Source organism: Lontra canadensis, unplaced genomic scaffold (genome assembly GCF_010015895.1).
Source record: "Lontra canadensis isolate GAN:19392208 unplaced genomic scaffold, GSC_riverotter_1.0 scaffold11, whole genome shotgun sequence".
NCBI classification, from domain to species: Eukaryota; Metazoa; Chordata; class Mammalia; order Carnivora; family Mustelidae; genus Lontra; species Lontra canadensis.
Genome location: NW_022631005.1, coordinates 1,217,845 through 1,240,015, shown reverse-complemented (window position 1 = coordinate 1,240,015; position 22,171 = coordinate 1,217,845). Strand labels below are relative to the sequence as shown.

The 22,171-nt window shown below is 36.1% G+C and overlaps 1 protein-coding gene across 4 annotated transcripts in view; it reads left to right on the top strand.

The window, feature by feature from the left end:
* Window positions 1–2,359: 2,359 nt before the first annotated feature.
* The window catches only part of LNPK (lunapark, ER junction formation factor), a 76,610-nt gene continuing 56,798 nt past the window's right edge, over window positions 2,360–22,171 (top strand). For 2 of the 4 annotated variants that reach the window (XM_032855948.1, XM_032855950.1), the window contains exons 1-4: window positions 2,792–2,913; window positions 9,194–9,282; window positions 10,855–10,896; window positions 12,090–12,277. In XM_032855948.1, the coding sequence (XP_032711839.1) occupies window positions 9,256–9,282; window positions 10,855–10,896; window positions 12,090–12,277 (257 nt within the window). In that variant the 5' untranslated portion in view covers window positions 2,792–2,913; window positions 9,194–9,255. Of the gene's footprint in view, window positions 2,577–2,791; window positions 2,914–9,193; window positions 9,283–10,854; window positions 10,897–12,089; window positions 12,278–22,171 lie in introns of those variants that run through there. The other 2 variants (XM_032855949.1, XM_032855951.1) reach the window with 2 other exon arrangements.

Sequence of the window (22,171 nt, the reverse complement as noted above, 5' to 3'; positions counted from 1 at the left end):
CACGAACTACCACCCATCGACCCTAATTGGCCCTGTTCACATTCCCCATTGCAGTTGGAATGAGCTTTTCACAAAACACAAATCTGTTCAGGTTAATTCCATTCTCTGTTTCTCAAGAAAAAGATGAGCTGTCTCAGCATGGTCGGCAAGGTCTGGTATCTAGCTTCATACTGTAACGCTGTCTGTGATTCTCTGTGCTAGCATCATTGGGCTTTCAGTCTCTCAGGCTTGCAGTGTTCTTCCCTGACGAAAGGTCTTTTAGACATGATGTTCTCGGTTTCCTTTTCTTCTTTTTTCAGTATCTCATCCTTCAGATCTCCAATCCAGTATGACTTCCTCAAGGAATTTTTTTCCCTAATGTTTCTGACCAGTTCAATGAATGACCCTCTTATAAGCTCTCATAGAACCTATGTCTTGCAATTTTCATTTATTCCTTTAAATAACTGTGGTTTACTTATTTGTTGAATTAGACCTTTCAGCATTCCTTTAACTAGAGTAGTTTGTTTCCTTTCTCATCTTCTCTGGTGTTTTCCTTTTTAAAAAAAAATATTTTATTTATTATTTAACATACAAAGACACAGCAAGAGAGGGAACACAAGCAGGGGGAATGGGAGAGAGAGAAAGTCTTTCCCGCTGAGCAGGGAGCCTGATGCAGGGCTAGATCCCAGGACCCTGGGACCACGACCTGAATCCAAGGCAGGCGCCTAATGACTGAGCCACCTGGGTGCCCCCTCTGGTGTTTTCCTGATTTCACTTTTTTAGAATCTACCCCAGGACAGTTTTAGGATTAGTAGGGAATAATTCTTTAATATCTGGACTCAGCTGAAGCACCACCTTCATTGGTTTTCCCATATCCCCTCTGGCTGCTGCTGCTTTCTCATTTTTCACTCTCTTGAACATTTGCCTCTATCATAGTACTTATTTACCCTGTATTTTTTGGTTTGTTTTCTTGAAGGTTTCTCTCGCTAGTGTTAGCTGCTTTAGGGCAGCTCTACTATTTATTTCTGCATCCTTACACTTAACACAGGATTTTGTCCTCAATAAATATTTGGTCTTCCTTCACTGCCTGACAAACTGCTTAATATAAAGGAGGCAGACGTATAGTGTTACTTTCGACAATATACATATTTCTATTCAATTTCCCCATCTGAAAAATGATACCTAAAAAGTTGTTTGATTAAAAGTGCTGATTCAATACATCTCACCCTCCCCTTCCCAGGACTAGTCTCTCCTCTTCCGGAGTAATTACCTAGGAATTTTGTCTCAGGATTAGGTTTTTGGGATATCTGGCACCTGGCTAGTTCTTCTTTGTTTCCCCCACTCTGTTTCTTTCCCCCTTTACAACAGACCTTGATGGCTCAGTTAAAACTAGAGAACAAATCACTAGCAAGTAGAAAATATTTCTTCCCTGTTCTCTTAGGAAAGGATACTCCTGAAGTGAGGAGATATACTTGCATTAACTGCACAGGCCTTTTAAAAACATGCTTTGAAATAGCAAAGGATTAAAAATGAAATGGTCAAATTTTCATATCAAAATAGATGAAATGTTTTCCTATTTTCTTCTAGATTTGTAAAATACCTGACCCAGAGTGCACAAGAAGTAAACTTTGGTCCAGCCTTCCCTTCATCCTTTCAAGCTTACAAAGCTGTAACTAAAGATTTAACAGTGAGGACAAACAACTCCACAGTGAATTATCTGGTAGCTTCCAGTATAATATATTATTCTTACCAATTAGATCCTATGCTCAATTTCTTACTTTACCTTACCTGGTTGCTTTGTCAAAGTTTACATGTAGCACATTAAAACAATGCCACTCTTCAAAAACAATGGAAAATTTAAAAACATGTAGGTAAATAAACAAAACAGAAAAAACCCCATGAAAAACGTTGACACAAAGGGTTAAAACATGTCCCAGAGGTAAACTATGACCAAAGCTTTTGCTTGCTTTTCAACCCTTCTTCACTGTTTACCTTGTGTGGTTCAAGATCTTTTGTTATTTAGACTTTCCACTTCCAGGTGACTAGGAAATCGAACGCTCTCTAGCCAATGTTTCAAATCTGGGGTGCATGCAGCCTGTGTGGTTTATTTGTGGGCCCACGCATCACGACCTGTGAAGGACGTATTCTTGAGTTCAGAGTTTTAGAATAGAAAACTCGGCTTATGTTATCCAAGGGTTTGAAATCATCATCATCTGGCATTTGAAGCTTACCACACACGGGTGAGGTAAGCGTCCTGTCATCAAATGACCCTTTTTGACGTCCACGAGTTAAATCCTCAAGCACTTCTGGAGTCTAGGCTGAATTTTCTCCAACGTTTTGTTTGGGAACCGGCCTCTTCTAAGCTGTGTGGTAGTATTAACTTGCTCTGCGGCCGGCTGCATGACAGCGGATCGTGGGATCCTTTAAGGAAGAGTCCTTGCCAGACGCACCCATCTCCACCCTCAACCCCACTCGTCTCTCTCCCCGCGGTCTAGGACCACCAGGATCAGTTTCGGGGTTGTCTTTCTCCAGTGAGAGTTGGGAGAACAGGCTTGCAAAGAATAAGAGGAGGCAGAGGAAAAGAAGGAACAGTAGTGGTAAGACTCATAATAAATGGCAGTACACCCCCGAGACGCGACGATGAGCACCCTACTTAGCCGCGGAAGCCAGAAGGACAAGCGCCCTCAGGCCAACCGCCCCGCCGGCCCGCCCCAACTGCCCTCCCGGGTCACAGTCACGTGACCGGGGAGCGGCGCGCGCCGGCCGTGGCGCTGATTGGCCGGCGGCGGGAGCGCGGGGTTTGATGGGAAGGAGTTGGCCGGGCCCATAGCTCTGTCGGTGGCGGCTGCTGCCTGCTCCGGAGGCGGGCTGCGCCGTGGCCGCCGAAGCTGGCAGACGTGGACGCAAGCGCCGGGCTTTGCCCGCTTCTTGCAGGTAAAACGTTCAAAATGAGGGCAGTTGGGAGGGCTCGGCAGGGGGGAAGCGCCCTGAGCTCTTCTCTGGGAGATAGCTCCAGTTTCCCTGCTTGCCTCTCCCGGGCGCCCCCGCCCCATTCCGAGTGGCTTGAGAGCTCTGCGGCGGCTGCTAGTCCGACTCCCGCAGGGCTGCGCGCTGACCAACGTCGCCTCCTGCTCTCCTTGATTTCCCAGCAAAGTGCCAGGGGTGACTTTGGAGTAATAGAGAACCCTTTTGGCCACCATCCGCCCCCACCTCCTGCAAAGGGGAGGTAGTTTCCCAGCCTTGTTCTCAGAGAGTCCGGGGGGTGAATAGGTTGAGCTGAGCATAGGCTCTTTGGCCCCACCTATGTCGAGACGAAGGGTCAGAAGGTTAAACGCTAAGCTGTCGCTTGGAGTATTTTGTCCATCTCTTTTTGTCTGAGTTGTGCGGAGGCGCCACGAATTGGACCGGTCGGGAGAGACGGAAAACTGTCAGTGTCATGCTGCTCGGCCCAGGCATGTGGGCGTGGATTACGTGGTGCTTAGGGAAGCCTGTCTGCTGCCGTTGTCCTTATTTGAGGGAAGGTGGGCGGTGTAAGGGGTGGAGGAAAGGGCGAGGTTGCGTAGGTGTCACAGGCACTTCCCGAGATCTGAATGAACTACATCAGTAGTCTAATTGATGGCTGGCTCGGTTGGAGTATGGGACTCTTGATGGGGGGGGGGGGGGGGGGGTTGTGAGTTCGGGCCGCATTGGGTGTAGAGATTACTTAAAAATAAAAATCTTTAAAGAATAGTTTAATTCTTTAATATTGTGTATGACGATTGAGAGAGTTGGTATTAGTGAACTCCGTTTTGCTGATGGTGCCCTCATGGTAGTAAAACCCGTGACTCACGGAGTTTTCCACGTTCCTCTTTTCCCAGTTGGCCTCTGGTTTATGTCAGTTGTTTTCTCCTATCTCTTTGGCCTGGGTGTCACCATGAATATAACTGACCCCTGTTCACAGCAGTGTGTGTGCATGTGAGTAAGCTTGGCTTCAGGCATGTGTTCAAACTGGCAGGGAATGGCAGGGAGCGATAATCTCTTGTTCTCAGCAGCCCCCATAGTTCCATTTCAGGAGGAAGTTGATTTTGAACACGTTTTTAAAAACAAGAGTGGTGCATTTAAAATTAGAATGTTAAGTTTCTCTGTCACCTGTTAAGATTAGCTCACCGCTGTTAATAAATTTACGCTGTTTATATATTTTTAACTTGATAGAGAATCTAAGAAGTTATATGGCTATCAACCAGACATGATTTAATATAGAGCTCTTTCTACTTAAATAGGCATTTTTGGTAGTGTTTAGTTCAGAATGGACATCAATTTACCATGAAGACCAGAATTAATCCGCATATAATAAAAGTGCTTTTAGAGGTGTACTTCTTTTCAGTAATTTTATTTTTGATCAATAAATACGGTGATTTAGGATATTTCAGAATTGCCTTTTCAGTTAGAATAATTGAAAGAGTTCTAGAACAAATCACTTTTAATCTTAAATCGAATAGTACAATAGAGAGGCACTGTTGATGGTGACTGAGTACTTTGCACTTAGGTTTGGAACTTGATAAACATAAAAGTTAACTTTCTTTGCTGTTTTAATGGAAGAGTATATATATTTTTTATACTAGTGCACATGAATACAATTTCAGTTAAAATACAAACTGTAATTTATTTTTCCAATTTTAACATTATGAAAATAGGTACTTTTTTTAAAAAGATATTATTTATTTATTTGACAGAGAGAGAGGGAACACAGGCAGGGGGAGTGAGAGAGGGAGAAGCAGGCTTCCCGCTGAACAGGGAGCCTGACCTGGGGCTCCATCCCAGGACTCTGGGATCATGACCTGAGCTGAAGGCAGACACTTAATGACTGAGCCACCCAGGCACCCCCAAAATAGGTACTTTATAAGAAGTTAGAAAGGTTCTATGTGAGGAGTATTGTCTGTACTACATGTGCTTCCTGATAATAATGATAATAATGGCTAAAATTTATTATGTGCTCACTACTTGTTGGACACTGTGCCAAATGATACTTAATTTCACAGAACACAACAGTTCTGTGAAGTGTAGATATTTTCACCACTAGGTAAATGTAGAAACTGAGGTTAGAGAGTTTAATTTACCCAAGATCACATTGTTAGTATCCATCTGAGCCATATTTTGATCCAGACCTTTTTTACTCCATTATTTTATTTTTTTTAAAGACTTAATTGATTTTAGAGAGAGAGTGGGGTGTGGCGGGGGGAGGTGAGGAGCAGAGGGAGAGAGAATCTTAAGCAGACTCTGCACTGAGCACAGAGCCCCACACAGGTCTCGATCTCACGACCTTGAGATCACAACCCCAGCCAAACCAAGAGTCAGACGCTCAACCAACTGTGCCACCCAGGTGCCCCTCCATTATTTTAATATGAGTTGAAGTGAGCTGAAAATTTAAGAACAACATGACCCAAGATTTTAAATTCTGACACCCAAACCTGAGTGTGAATATCAGTTGATAGGACACATTGAAATAATATAGTGGGCATTATTATTTATTGAAAAACACATTAGATATATCCAGCTCTTAAGGTCATGTCAGATGCCATTATGATATCAGAGTGGAAAGAGACTACATATTCATGGAAGAGATCTTGGGGATAAGCCACTTGAGATTGAGCAGTCTGTCCACTCAAGGGCAAACATTGATTTATGCTTCAGAAGGAAGTGCTAGTTATTTGCTTCGCATATATCTTGCATGTGTTGGAAGAGACGGACTAGGAAACGGCAGTGACCACAGCAGTAAAAACAGTTTGTTTTGAGAAATTAGTTATATGTTGGGCACTGATGTAAATACTTTCAAATGCGTTATGTCATCATTTCAGCCTTTCAACATTTAAGAGGGTCCTTAACTATCCCTCTTTTCCTGAAGATACAGAGTAACTGAGAGGTTAAGTAACTTATTTGCCCAAGGTTTGCTAGTAAGTAATGGGCCACAGGAATTGGAGGTGAGATGTTTGTGTGGCAAGGAGGGAAAAAGTGTTTGAAAATAGAAGAGGTATGAAATTAAAGCTATATAGAAAGACTGAGTGTTATGTTTCATATCTTTTGGAAAGTACTACCATTACATGAGTATTATAGCAAATCAGCTTCTTTAATAAATACTGGAATTTGGAATTTTAGGAAAATTGCTGGAACAATGAGGGTTAACTCATTCTTTGATTATGATCCTGAAAGCATGGATAGGCATTTAATGACTGTTTACCCTAATGTTGTTTTAGAGGGCAAATTTTAAAGCATAATACTCTGCTTCAGGAATCTTAAAGGCTAAGCCATAGTTTGAGTCATTAACATCAAAACAATTCTCCAAGCAAATAATTGATGTCAAGGTTGGTATTAATTGAAACATTATGCATATATTTCATATTACACTTAAAAAGTGATGTGCAGTAAACAAGTAAAGGCAGTACTTGCAGACTTTCATTACCAATTCTGCCTCTTGCTGGTGCTAGCTGCCAAAATGATTTGGCAAATCATTTAGCTTCTCTTCCATGCAGATTTAAGCATTCAGATTTAATCAAATGAGGAGTTGGGCCACATGATACACTGTACCAACACTGTCTCTTGTATTTATAACTTACTTTCCACTTCAATAGCTCTGTTTACCAGCGATTTGAGAATGTCAGAGGTGCTTGCATGTATTTGATATATAAATATTCCAATCTAATTTATACAAAGCAAACTTTAATTTTGATTTTGTGTTACTGAGAATAACTATTTGCTTCATAAAAAGCCACAACTAAAACCCTGTGTCTGGCTATGCTACTTAATATTTTTGGAAGCAAATTTCTTCACTTCCCTAGCCTCGGTTTCTGACATTTATAAAATGGGATGATAATAGTATCTAAATAATAAAATGCATTATAATAGTATCTAAATAATAAAATGCATGTAAAGCATTGTTTTAGGGCATACCAGAGATAAAGTATTTATCAAATATTTAACTGGTATCTTTACTGTTGTCATTACTTTTTTTAAATGTTGTTTTAAAAAATTATTTATTTATTTATTTTTTAGTGAACTGTACCCCCAACATGGGGCTTGAACCCATGACCCCAAGATCAAGAGTCCCATGCTCTATTGACTGAACCAGGCAGGCACCCCTGTTATTACCTTTAAATATTAAAAATTCCAATTTTTAATATGTATAAACTTAACTCGGAGGCATATAACTGTTACAAACCAAAATGTGTGGGTCAGTTATATATAAAACACTGTGCTAGTTACCATACAATTAGTTCCCAAATACTATATACTTTTAAAGTACCGAGTTCAGTGGTTCATATAAATTGCCCCCAAACCAGTCACCTTTCTTGGTGAGTATTTTTAGCATCTTAAGAAGGTTTTAAGATCTATTTAATGTTTCAACTGAGAGATTTATACTTCTATTCATTAAATTTTCTGGATTTCCTACCACTGCATTTTAGAAATTTGAATACTGAGTTAATATTGAAGGATTAATAGTTCTTAGGTTGCAATTTAAATGTGACTTGTAACATTCGTTTATAAACACCAAAATTTTTTAGGATAGTTTATAGTTATTTCTGGTCCTAGAAATCACTTTGTAAAGTGGAAGTATTTGTAATTAGGATCTTTGTTATTTCTCTAACCAAGAAAGTTCAAGATTGGTATGCCTTATGCTAATTCTAATCTATAAAGAGTGTTGCAGAGTGAATGTATTTCCTTGGTACTGGCATCATTTTTTATTACATTAATGGTCTTAAAAAAATGTGAGAATTATGGCATAACTTCTTTTGTGTGTGGAATGAAGTAGTTTTATACACTGACAGTATGTAACTATTTCTGGTAAAAATATGTAAATTTGAAAGTATACTTTCACTATTTCTATATAAAAGAATAAAAAAGATCCATAATTATGGGCTGGTAAATTGATATAGAATCTAAGATGGCTGATACATTTTCATCCACATGGTAATATTGTAATACATTTGAGAGTCACAGAAAAATGATTATAAGAAGGACAAAGATACACAGCTAGCTGACATGAAGGTCAACTGGCTTTAGGGATTTAGACACAATTTTTTTTTTTTTTTAAGATTTTATTTATTTATTTGACACAGAGAGAGAGTACAAGTAGGGGGAGTGGCAGGGAGAGGGAGAAGCAGGCTCCCACAGAGGAAGCCCAACATGGGCCTCAATCCCAGGACTCTGGGATTATGACCTGAGCTGAAGGCAGACACCTAACCAATTGAACCACTCAGGTGCCCCAGCTTAGACACAATTTCAGAGAGAAATGTTTATTTGAGTATTGGATCAGTAGTGAACAGACTGGAAGTCTGAAGATAGGGTAGTTTGTGTGGTTTTTGTTTGTCTGCTTTTTTTTTTTTTTTTTTTTTTTAAATTAGAGAGAGAATGACAGAGGGAGAGGAAGAGACAGAATTCCAGGCAGGCTCCATAACCAGCACAGAGCCCACTCAGAGCTCCATCTCACACCCTGAGATCATGACCCAGGCTGAAATAGAGAGTCGGATGCTCAACCCGCTGAGCCCCCCATGTGTCCCTGAAGATAGTAGCTTTGAATCCTGTTTCTTCTGAGCCAATCTCTGAATGTCTTTTTACTTAATTTTCTTATCTGTAAAATGGTAATAATGAAGGCTATCCTGTGAAAAGTGCTGGTATATTAAGTCTAATTTACAGAAAAGAAAATTAAAGCTCAAAAGCATTAAATGATTTGCTCAAGCTCACTAGTAGTCTTGTAAACTTTATTTTCTTACTCAGAATCCATGGGCTTTCTGTTATTACTTGTAAAATAATATTCTAAACATTGTAAGAACCCCTAATTCTGAGTAACTAGTTTAGTTGGGAGATAGCTGAATGATGGAAACGTTGTATCTAAGCATGTAGAATGAAAGTAGTATGGTAAAACGTCTCTTACATTAGGGGACCTACTTTAAAGAACAGCAAGTTGCAAAGTGGTATGAATATACACTCCTAAAATGCCTTGCCTTTTAAAAGCCTTTTCAGCTATATTTTCACTTTTAAATGTGTTCTGGCATGGAAGAAGGGATTTCTTGAAGGGTAGATTCTATCCCAAGACTATCTGAACTAAACTTCCACATAAATGGGAGTTCAAAGAAATTAATATTGTATAGTATTTTTAGGCAGTATTGCAACATCTAAATTTTATAGTGGGTATAGTGTGTGTTTAACTTAAAAATTTTTTAAATACTTGCTTTATTTCTAGTTGTGAATTCCTTTGGACAATTGATGATATTTATCACTGTGCTCGTCTTCTACACATAAAAGATGGGTGGATTATTTTCTCGATGGAGGGTAAGTTTTCTTTACATCCAATTCTTAGTCTAATATAAAGTGTCATATAAACCTACTTGTAAAGTCTCCTTTGTGCTATAGCCTTGAGTAGAGCTTGATATTATCCCTAATTCTATTTAATTTTCTTCTCTGATGAATTAGTTGTATATTTGGACTTTAATAGTTCCACTTGCTATATAGGTATCTTAATGACTGTTTAACATAATTATTTCACTTTGACTTGTGGATTTTTTAATTTATTTATGCATTCACATGCAAATGGTTACATTTTCTTGTTTTCTTCTTATATTGCCTACATTTCAATCTTATTTGAAAAATAGTTGAAATTACTGTTATTGTTGAACTATTTGAAATTATAGTTGTATGCTGTATAATACTTAATGTTTTTATGGGCTATATCTTTTATTATGTATTTGCTGAAGTCATACTAAGTATACTTTTAGGAATTAAAGCTTAAAGAAAATTTGAAATGCAGTTTGATTTTATTGGTTAAGTCTTTAGAGGAAGTATCTCCTATTTAGTGCTATAAAATATAAGATATGTTAATAAATGTTCTTTTCTAATATGAGAGAGGATAGTGTAGTCTCAGAGAAATTACTTTGCTTATTTTTAACTCCTTTTTACCATAACAAGACTTGCAATACTTGGTAGACTAATTTTTGGACTGTTATGGAAATGCTTTGTTTTGGATTGAAATTCTATTAACTCTCTGCTCCTCCCTTTAAAACTCTATTACAGTTCTGCTTGAGGATCAAATTTGTCTATCTAGGATCAAATTTGTCTACCTTTCCTTTGTCTTTGTTAGGTTGAACCATATGAAATTGCCAATATTCAACCGTTTTGACTTACATAAAAAGCAATTTCATATGGTTCAACCTAATGTTAAAAACTCTTATGGGAACTATAATGAATTGATATCCACTGCCCTCTTATGTTATTGAGTATATAATTGGTATTATATGAGACATTTTGTATGAGATATTTTGGCTGGTTTTTATTGTGGGTGCATAAAAAATATTTTTAACAAACTGTGCTATAATGAAGTATTTTTAGATGTCTTTTAAAAAGCTGATCTTCAGAAAAATACTTTAGGTATTCAGAATGAAGGTAACCTATTGATTTTGACTTTCAGAGTCCTAAGTGAACTTTTAGCAATAGTAGATCAGACCATCTTTAGTCTTGAGCTTTTAAATATATGATTTCTTTGAATAATTGTATCTAAGAGAATTTTTCTTGGAGGAAAACTTTCTCTATAAAAGCATGTTCTATTGGGATTAGGAATGGTAGAAATTAAAAAAAAAAAAAAGAATGGTAGAAATTGAGCTGTTGGAGTTGAAAGTACCTTTAGGACTAAAAACCCAAGTAGGAAAATGCTTACTTCTATAACATTATGTAGTTCTGTTTATAATTATAATTTTATTTAAATCTAAATCTCAATAAACAAGAATACATATTACTTGAGATTTGAAAAAACTTATTTTTGAATTAAAATGTTCTTTTATGATTTTATAAGTCAAAGTGTTTCTAAGTTTGCAGTAACAAATTTTAATGTCATATCTGTTTTTATAACAGACAAAACCTTCAACTGTAGAAGTTCTGGAAAATATCGATAAGGTATGTTTTTTGGCTCTGGGTGTTTTAATTCATCTTGGGTATTGCATAAATATTATTTTAGTATAAGTATATTATTTTGGAGACTGGATCTGGCTTGGGAATTTAGAGATGATATAGAGTAAGCCTGAAAACTTTAATGTTATATTATCTAAAAAAAATCAGAAATCTCTCAGTGACTTAAGAAGTCTGTATCACTAGAACCTGTAGTATGAAATTAGATGTATAGAATGGTGTAAAACAATGTTGCAGATAGGATGAAGTAGATTATAAGATAGTCTGCAACAGTTTTATCAGTCCAGAAACTTCATAAACTTCATTATCAAAAGTGGCTATTGCTTAGGAATATTGAGAGTGATGAATAGATTGAAAGAATCTAGTATGGGTCAGTGTTTTAATTTTTATTAACTCTTTTTCATAGCCAGATTTTTAAAATTAACTGATTAATTTCTAGCCATTTTTTTTTAGACCTTATACAGCAAGAATTATTATTTAGTTTAAGAAGTACTATTTATTGGTGTCAAGTCCATGCTTGATCTTTGCTAATTTGGTCGGTCAAAAATAGTATCTTAATTTTTTAAAAATTTATTTTTAAAGATTTTATTTATTTGTCAGAGAGAAAGAAAATGAGAGAGTGAGCACAAGCAGGGTGGGTGGCAGCCTCCCTGCTGAACAATGATCCTGACATGGGGTTCCATCCAAGGACCCTAGGATCATGATCTGAGCCGAAGGCAGATGCTTAACCTACTGAGCCACTCAGGCATCCCTTAATTTTGCATTTAAAATAGTGACTTGTTGGGGTGCCTGAGTGGCTCAGTCCTTAAGCATCTGCCTTCGGCTCAGGTCATGGTCCCAGGGATTGAGCCCCACATCAGGCTCCCTGCTTGGTGGGAAGCCTCCTCCCTCCCCAATTCCCTCTGCTGTGTTCTCTCTCTCTCTGCAAAATAAATAAATAAAATCTTTGAAAAATAAAATGGAATAAAATAGTGACTTGTCAGAATAAGGATTTTCATATGTTTTTAACTTTATTTCTAATTTTCTTTTTCATATTGTTTTTTTAAAATATTAAGATATATTTCATTGACTTTTCAGAGTTCTTCATATATAATCGATCATTTAAAAATTTTGTTAATATTTTGATTTCTTTATGAAATTTGAGATTCAATTCAATAATATAGAACAATTTCTCTTAACAGGAAATTCAAGCATTGGAAGAATTTAGGGAAAAAAATCAGAGATTACAAAAATTATGGGTTGGAAGATTAATTCTCTACTCTTCAGTTCTTTATCTGTTTACATGTTTAATTGTATATTTGTGGTATCTTCCTGATGAATTTACAGCAAGACTTGCCATGACACTTCCATTTTTTGCTTTTCCATTGATGTAAGTAAATTGTTCTTTCAGTTGACTTTTCCTCTTTTTGACCAGTTAAAATGTATTCAGTCTCTCTTTATTGTGAAATAGTAATGTTTCAGATAGAGTAAATTTGCTTTTTTTTCCTTTTGCAAAGCATTTCTTTAAAAAAGTAAACCAACTTTGTGTGTTAAACCTTAATTTACAATTCAGCATACCTGAGGAATATGACTCAGTGACATTAGGAATATGACTCAGTAATAATGGCTCTATATGGGAATCTTTTGTAATTCTCTAATAGATGGTCATGCCCCCCCCCCCCCCCCCAGGATATAGGGCAAGGAGTGGGCATTTCAGATTGTGAGTAGTTGTAAGTGAGAGAGGGTTTGTAAAACAAACAAACAAACAAACAAAAAACTGCCCCAGTGATTCTGAATATATTCCAATCATCCCATCTCTTTTCCTCTCTTTTCAGTCACTGCTATAAAGCAACTGACCCTTATAGCAATATTTTATAATATAGCATTTACTGAAGGTGTGTCATGTTTGAGACTTTGGGGAGATAGATGAATAAGAAATTGGTTTATTCACTCTATAAACATTTATAAGTAGCAGTTTTGTAGGTGTGGGAATATAATGGTGTATGGTATACAAAAATACAAAATCTCTGAATGTAGATCTTAGGCAGCATACATTAAGTAATAAGTATGATGCATATTATGAAAGAGAAGTGTCACATGCTATGGGAACATTTAACAGAGGCTCTAACACTATCTGTGGTGGAGGTGGGGGTCAGGGAAGTCTTTATAATCATTTTCTATTGTTCCCACAAATTTAGCAGCTTAGAGCACACCCATCTGTTGTATCACAGTTTGTGTAGATCAGATATCCAGGTGGCTTGACTGGGGTCTCTGCTTAAAGTCTTGCAGGCCTAAATCAGGGTACTCAATCAGTTGGACTGGGATCTTACGTGGAATCTTTTAGGGGGAGAATCTTCCAGGTTTAGTCAGGTTGCTTGCTGACTTGTGCCGCATCTCTCTGACTTCCAATTCTGCCCTCAGCCCAGAGAAAGCTCTGCATTTCAGGGTTTAACTGATTATATTAGACCCATCAGGATAATCCAGGATAATCTCTCTTGCTTAGAATCAGCTGAGTAATATTTAATTATATTTGGGAAGTCCTTTCACAACAATACCTAGATTAATGTTTGATTGTATAACAGAGGATGGAAATCTTGGGGAGGAAGAGAGATAGCTTTAGATTTATGCCTACCACAGCCTCCCTGAGGAAGTGGCCTTTGAGTTTGATACCCAAAGGATGATTATGTGTTGCAAGGGTGTTGTGACTTGGTGGATAATCTTTTAGGTGGAAGGAACAGCATATATGAAAGCCATGAGGGGAATAGAGAATGGTAGGTTTAAAGAATTGAAAGAAGGCCAAAGACTGGTTTATAGGGAAAGTCTGGGTGGTTAGGCAAGGAGTATTTCTTGTGGGCCTTATAATGCATGATAAGGATTTTAAGATTTAACCTAAGAGTAATGGGAAGCCATTGAAGTTTTTTATGAAGGATATGATGTGATCATACTGTTATTTTGAAAATACTATTGAGGCTACACCATGGAGAATAAATTAGAGGGGAATAAGAATGGTTCTAAAGCAGCAAGTTAGGTTATTACAGTTGTCTGGGGAAAAATGAGTGACAGTGATTTGCTATTGAGTGGAGTCAGGAGAGTGGAAGAGAAACAGATGGGCTGAATGAGACTTGAATGAGTATTGAAGAGTCTTAGGAGGTAGAATTGAGGTAGTATGGAGAGGCTCTTGGTGGTGATTCAGTGGGTGTGAGGTGAGGGGGAATAATTGCATCAAAGATAGAATTTAAATGTATGGCTTGGGATATTTGTTTGATGGTAGTGTCATTTGTCTAAATAGGGAATACCATCTAAATAGGGACTCCTATGAGGAAGAACAGGTTTGCTCACTGAGACTAAAATACCTGTTTCTATTTAGACAAGTGGAATGATTAAGTATGAGTATGAAGCGCAGGAGATAAATTTGAATGGGAGATATTAATTTAGGGTTTGGCACCTTATTAATGTTAAACAGAGCCACCATATGTTCATTCAGTAAATATTGGGCACCTGCAGTGTGTTCAGTCTTGGGCTAGACCTTCGTGATTGAGAAAGTAGTGACAAGATCTCTGCCTTCATGGAGCTTACATTCTATGGGGGATTGAACAGATAAAAAATGAGAGACAAGTAAACAAAGAAGTGCAGTGAAGAAAATAAACAGGGTGATATAGAGAGGAACAGTCCCTCTTTTGAGAAGGTGGTATTTGAGTTGAGAACTAATGTACAAGAAAGAACCAGTTTGGAAAGAGTTGGAATTTATGGAAGATTATTTATATATACAGTATATAATAGCATATGAATCCATAGAGAGATGTAAGAACAGATTATCCTCAAAGTATTAATGGAAATTCTCTTTGGGTGGTCATTCTTAGTGGTTGTTTCTTTCCATATGGTTTTTTGGTATTGTTTGAATTTTTTACACCAATGTATTCTTCAAATCCTAAAAACAAAAACTAAAACAAAAATCCAAGAGTTGAGGGAAGGTCTTTATAGGAAGAGAAAACGAAAATACAAAGGCTATGCATAAGGTAGGAGAGAGCATGACTTATCTGAGGGTCAGAAAGATCAGTATATATGGAATGTGTGATGGAGAGAAAGAGTGAAAGGAGGTGTGCTTACAGAATCAAAGTATCTGGATCATGGGAGGGTCATGGCCTAGGAGTTTGTATTTCATTTTGGGTGAAATGGGAAACTTGTAATGGTTTTAGTGGAAGAATGGCATGATGAGATTTAAGTTAAGAGGATCATGTGTACTGCTTGTGGAGACTGAGTAGAGGAGGACAAGGGTAGAAACAGGGAGATTAGCTAGGATGCTGTTATAGGAGTTTAAAGGTAAAGATGGATTTGACATCCCAATCGCAGTGGAGGTGAAAGAGATGCCAATATTTCAGAAATACAGCTGAGACAACTTGGTAAGAAGAAATGGAAGGTAAGGGAAAAGAAGGAATTGGGTGATATTCAGGTTTTTTGATTTGATATTTGGCAGGTGTCTCATCTTTCTTTGGGACTGCTGTAGTAAAAAAATTTTTTGTTTGTTTAATCTTTAGTACAGGGCATATTTTCAAATTGAAACTGGAGATCACAAAATTTTAACTTTGTATATAGATAAAAGAGCCAAAAATTGAGTGCATGCATATTACCAAATCAAATCTCTGCCATTTGCTTTCTCTTTTGTTGGAGTTTTTTGGAATGCTTCTTATCCTGGGTGTGGCAGTAGATTTTATAATACTGAGCCCCTTTTCCTTGTTCATTTCTAGTGTTTTACAAAAAGAGGGGAGAAAAATTTAGAAAGGGAATAAATGTGGTATTTACTTGACTGAAGCATCTTTAAAAACTTGGAAAAAACCTCACTGACCTCCATTTCCATATCAAAATTGACTTTTTTTTTCTTAAGATTTTATTTATTTATTTGATAGACAGAGATTATAAGTAGTCAGAGAGGCAGACAGAGAGAGAGAGGAGGAAGCAGATTCCCTGCTGAGCAGAGAGCCCAATGTGGGCCTCAATCCCAGGACCCTGAGACCATGACCTGAGCTGAAGGCAGAGGCTTTAACCCACTGAGTCACCCAGGTGCCCCCAAAATTGATTTTTTGATTATGAAAGATTTTTATCTAGTTGCAAAAGAATGTCTTACAGGGAATTTACTGTGCTAATTCTAATGGCTCTTCACAAACTGATCTACTGGATTTGGTATGCTGCAGAAGCCTTTTGGGCAAGTAAATCATATACTAATTGTTTTTGAAAGTAGAAAAACACATTTTCTTTTTTTTTTTTAAGGTAAGACATTGTTCTTTATTTTTTCTTTCTTTGCAAACATTTTTCTTTTATTACTTTACACATATCAACATTCTCTTAGTAAAGGGAGTTTTTGGACCTAGAGTCCTTCCTACAAATAGTGAATATTTATACACACATACATACACATCAATTTCTTTAAAAATGTTTATTATTTCTTCAGTTGGATCCTTCTCCTATTTTGAGTATGAGGCTCTATTATCCTTACTGTGTCCTCTCTGTTCTGCATCACCTGCATCTAGTATTTCTTGGTTTGTTAAGCTTCAGAGCCATTTCTCACTTTGTCTCATTCACATTTGTGACCTGGTTTTCAACTGCTGCAGCTTCTGTTTCACTGAGCTCTTCACTTTTGGAAGCACAGGCCAGTCATCAAACAAAGAGTAGAATTGTCCTCCTGATTGATGACAATCAAAACAGCATGAAATAAAATACAACAAGGAGAAAGCAGATGTTGTGGTATGTAGAAAGACGACTTACCACAGGACATTTTCTTTTGTGTGATCTGTAGCCTTAGCTTATTCCTGGACTTTTTTCTTTGGAAACAAAAATTTTGTGGACTAGACCAGGGTTTACTTAAAGAAATGGAAGCAGACATGGGGAGTTAGGAGAAGGGAGTTGGGGGAAATTGGAAGGGGAGGTGAACAATGAGAGACTATGGACTCTGAAAAACAATCTGAAGGATTTGAAGAGTTGGGGGGGTGGGAGGTTGGGAGAACCAGGTGGTGGGTATTAGAGAGGGCATGGATTGCATGGAGCACTGGGTGTAGTGCAAAAACAATGAATACTGTTATGCTGAAAATAAAAAAAATGATTAATAAAAAAAGATTAAAAAAAAAGAAATGGAAGCAGAAAGAGCAGTAAAATGTAGTGTTTTACTTAACACTGTCAACACTGATTAATAAAGCTTAGAAATCTACCTGATAACTGCAAAAAGTGTCTTATTTCTGCATTAGAGATTTCCCAAATGCTTTTACTGGACAGAGAAGTCATAGATTCAGGACTGAGCACATATTACATAATCATAACTATCTTCAAGTTATCTTTTGTTATAGAATATCAATATTCTGTATAAGATACTTTGATTTTTACTATATCTTCTTTCCTTCATATGGAGGAACTTGGTATGATTCCAACCTATTATTTTTTTGCCTATTATTTTTTTGCCTCAGATTCAATAATTAACTTACATCTCTGATCAACTATTTTAGTATATTTCAACATATTGAAATATATTTCAACTATTACTGAAATAAATTATAATCTAAACGCTGAACGTATTTCATAAGAGTCATTAAGGCTATGGTCCATGGTGACGGAAGGTTTGGATTATAGTTTAAGTTTTGTATTTCTTGATTATGCTGGCAAGTATGCATTACTGTGGGAATTGTTTCATTTTCTAAGAGTGAACAGCCATTAAGCTTTGTCTCTTAACCTAACTGGACAAGCAATCTTAGACTTTACTCCTGGATACTTTATTCTTTTTTTTTTTTTTTTTTTTTAATTATAGCAGTTTTTTAAAAAAAAATTTTTAAATTTATTTCTTTTCAGCGTAACAGTATTCATTGTTTTAGCACCACACCTATAGTGCTCCAGGCGATACTTTATTCTTACAGAATGTAACTTTCTAGAAATTCCATTCTCTATAAGATCATTATAGAGGCTTATTGGCATAAAACATTGACCTTCCCAGAGGATTTAACCATATTTTCCTTCTGTTTTGTTTGTTTGTTTTTCTAAATTCCTCTTTAAAGGGAGTTAGGGAAAGAAAAAGTTCAGCAAAGAAACTGAGGAAGGTTGTCTTATCCCTGTTTTTAATGTTTTCTTTTTGTTTGTTTGTTTTCCTACTTGAATTGAAGGCCATTTGAGGATAGGGCTTTAATCTTACACAGCTTTCAATGCCTCCTTTCTGCCCCCCTCAGAAATAACTGGCAAAATATATTTTCTCAATCCATCTAGAAGAGTTGACAGGCATAATTTGACAAACCTTTTGAGGAAAGTTAAATATTTCTTTCATGGCACTCTAATAAGAATACAAAGTATCTGTCATCAACCAAAGTTGGCTCTTAAAGGAGACGGTATCTGTGAACATCTGTTATTTACTCAAAGAGAATATTTACTAAGAGGTTTTGGTAGGTAAGAAATCATTTTGCAAGGCATCACTTTTGCAATGTTGATAGATACTTGAATATTGATGGTTATTCACTTAATAGAATTCTATACTGAAAGAATTATGTACTGAGACGTAATTAAGAGATCCTATTCTTGAATGAGAAGATTTAGTATTATTTTGAGATCAGTTCTCCCTAGATTAATCTAAAAATGTGTGTTCACATTAAAAATACCAATAGTACTTCAAAAATCTGGGCACACTTTTTCCATACTTTTAAAAAAAGATTTACTTAGTATTTGAGAGAGAAGCGGGGAGGGGCAGAGGGAGACGGGAGAGAGAGAGAATCTCAAGCAGAGTCCCTGCTGAGCATGGAACCGAATGAGGGGCTCAATCTCAGAACCCTGAGACCCTGACCTGAGCTGAAATCCAAGAGTTGGATGCTCAACCAAGTAAGCCACCCAGGTGCTCTTCCATACTTTTTAATGGAAAAATAAACACATAAAAATAGTCCTGAAAATTCTAAAAAAGGAGAGGAATAAGGAGCAGAGGTCTGCCAGGCATTAAATACATTATAAAACTTCATTAATTAAAAGTTTGCTATAGAGTATAAATAGTGTATAAATTAATTAAAAGTTTGGCACAGTGCATAAATAGTGTATGAATTAATTAGAAGTTTTCCATAGACCAAAGAGACACAAGAATCCAGAAATCCTTTCTCAAAGGAATTTTTGTATATAATATGTATATAGTATGGTATGATCTATATGGTTTTTATATATGATAGAATGACATTTCAAATCATTGGGGGAAAATGGTGTTGAGTTATATACATATATGTAAATTAAAGTCAATTAAAGAAAAAAAAGCTTGATTCCTGCCTTATTCCTTATAAGGAATAAATCATTGTTACTAGTTTGTCTGAATGTGAAGGTAATTCTTCCTAAAGCCTTTGATAGTTAAACTGACAAAGTAGTCAACATAGTTATAAATATTGACACATGTATATCTTCTCATTTTTAGCTTTATATATTGCTAAATCTCCTCTAAAAACAGTAAATTGGATGGGGGTGATGTGGTTGTTGAAAAAATAGCACCTAAGTTTGTCAGAAAATGCTTCATATTTGAAGGTTTAAAACCTTTATGTTTTGGGTGGAGGTTTATGGAATGTTAATCCTTTAGTACAAGTGGGGAAGGTGTGATTATGTTGATTGAATTTTAGATATTCTGCTATATTTTAACATCTACCATTTTTAATTTTAGTACAGTAAAACACTAAGTATTAGGGATTTAAAATATTTACTATAATTAAAATGTGATTTTGTTATATTGAGGTTCCAAGTATTCCCTGTTAGTACACTTGATCTTAGCCAAAAGGCCGAGAAGCGACCCAAGTATTCCCTGTTAGTATACCTTTGTAATTTTATAGTGTAAGTCACTAGATTATGTGTAACAGAAATTCATACTGTACTAATGTTTCAAATAGTATCAATTTCATTCAGAAAAGAACAACTGGGATGATTTGATGAAATAGGTTAAGGGAGAGTTTTTAGTATATTCTAGAACTGATTGTATATGTGAACTTACTGATTTTCCATACTAATTCTGTATTCAACTACAAGAATCATCTTGTTTTTTTTTTAAATTTTCTTTTGTTTTGTATTTTTTTTTTCAAGATTTTATTTATTTATTTGACAGCAAAAGCAGGGTCCCCACTGAGCTGGGAGCCCAATGTGGGGCTGCATCCCAGGACTCTGGGATCATGACCTGAGCCAAAGGCAGGTGCCCAACCAGCTGAGCCATCCAGACACCTCCATCTTGTTTCTAATAAGTTTTCAGTTGATTTTTTTGAGTTTATAGTTATTGGGGCACCAGGGTGGCTCATTCAGTTAAGTGTCTGCCATTGGCTTAGTTCATGACGTCAGGGTTCTGGGATCAAGTGTTGTGTCAGCTCCTTGCCCAGCTAGCTGGGATTCTGCTTCTCCCTCTCCCTCTGTGTATCACTTGTGCTCTCGTTCTTGCTCTCTCAAATAAATAAATAGATCTTTAAAAAAAGTTTATGAGTATTCAGACATTTGTGAACAGCAGTAATTTTACCACCTTTCGTATTTTTGGTCTGATTTTTTTTTTTTTTCTTTTGGCTTATTTTGTTGGCTAGTACCTTCAGGACAATGTTAAGTTATTGAGAAAATAGTGAACATTCTGAATTTGTTCCTTGGGAATGCTTCTGATGTTTCCCATTATCATGGGAATTATTTTGACTTTTGCATTGGAACATTTTATCATCTTAAAGAATTTTCTATTCAGATTTAGTTTTCTTTTACATCAAGAAAGATTGTTGAATTTTGTTAAATGCTATTCATTGTCTATGGAAATAGTCATTTGATTTTTTTTATCTTATATCCCTTAATATGATAGATTATATTAAATATTGAATTCAAAGATTGAAATCCTGAATTCCAGGAAAATTTCTACTTTCATAGTTGTAATCATTTTATATAAACATTAAAAGTTTTTATTTTTTAATGCTCTAGATTAGTTTAAATAGAACTGGCATCTGTACTTTCTAAGTTTGGTAGTATTCTGAGCTTGGGGTTTTTTATGGCGCGTAGGTCTTAACAACTTTTTAAATTCAATAGTAGTTAATCTTTTTGGTTTTCTGCCTCGTCCAAGGTTAGTTTTGTTAAAAATATATGTAATTACTCATTCTACAGTTTTAAAGGTTTATTTTTTGTGAGAGAGAGAGCGCATGGGCACGCATGAGCAGGAGGGGCAGAGGGAGAATCTGAAGTAGATCCTACAACTGAGCCTGAAGCCTGATGTGGGGCTCATCCCACAGTTCTGAGATCATGAGCCTGAGATCACGACTGGAGCAGAAACCAAAAGTTGAATGGTCAACTGACTGTATCATCCAGGCACCCACTCATTCTAGTTTTGAAATGTATTTCTGTAGAGTGTTCTAATAGTAGTAGTCATTACTGTCAGTGATTTAAATTTTTTTTTTTTTTTTTTTTTTTTTAATAGGGCACCTGGGTGGCTCAGTTGGTTAGCTTCTGACTCTTGATCTCACCTCAGGTCTTGATCTCAGGGTCATGAGTTCAAGCCCCACATTGGCCTCTGTGCTGGGCATGGAGCCTACTTAAAAAAAAAAAAAGCTAAAAATTTGTTTTGTATCTGTGATTATTGCTTCCTTATTGTTTCTTATTATGTATATTTGTACATTTTCTCTTTTGTGATTGTTTTTCTTAGTTGTGTATGTATCTTTTTTCTCTCAAAGAACCAGCTTTTAAGAAATTACTTTTTATTCTTTTTTTCCTCTTAGGCTTATTTTATTCCTGACCTTAAATTATGTACATCATACATTTATTTTCTTTCTTTCCTATTTACTAACAATAAATAAATTATATGTGTATTTGAGGTCATGATAGTTTCTGATCACTGCTTAATTTTATTCCACATGCTTTGATATGTAGTGATTTACTTTGATTATATTCTAGATATCATGATTTTAAAAATTTAGTATTTAGAATTTAAACATTTTTTCCAGGTGACAAATGTGTGTTTGTATGTTTGGTTTCTGGTTTAGTTACTGTTCCTAGTTTTGTTGTATTGCTTTCAGAGCATATTGTTTAATAATATTTCTACTTCTTTGAATTGAATTTTTTTTGGTCATGTGCTATTTGGTCAATTGTTGCCTTTCATAAACACTTGAAGATACATATTATTTTCCAAGTACATAGAGCTTAATAATGTCAATGAACACTACCTTATTATGTCGTATAGTTCTTATGTATTCTAGTAATTTATTTCAACCTCTCTCTGTTCAGTTTTGCTTTATGTATTTTCCTTTAAAAGAAACCTTTTTATTTTGAAATAATTATAGATTCACATGAA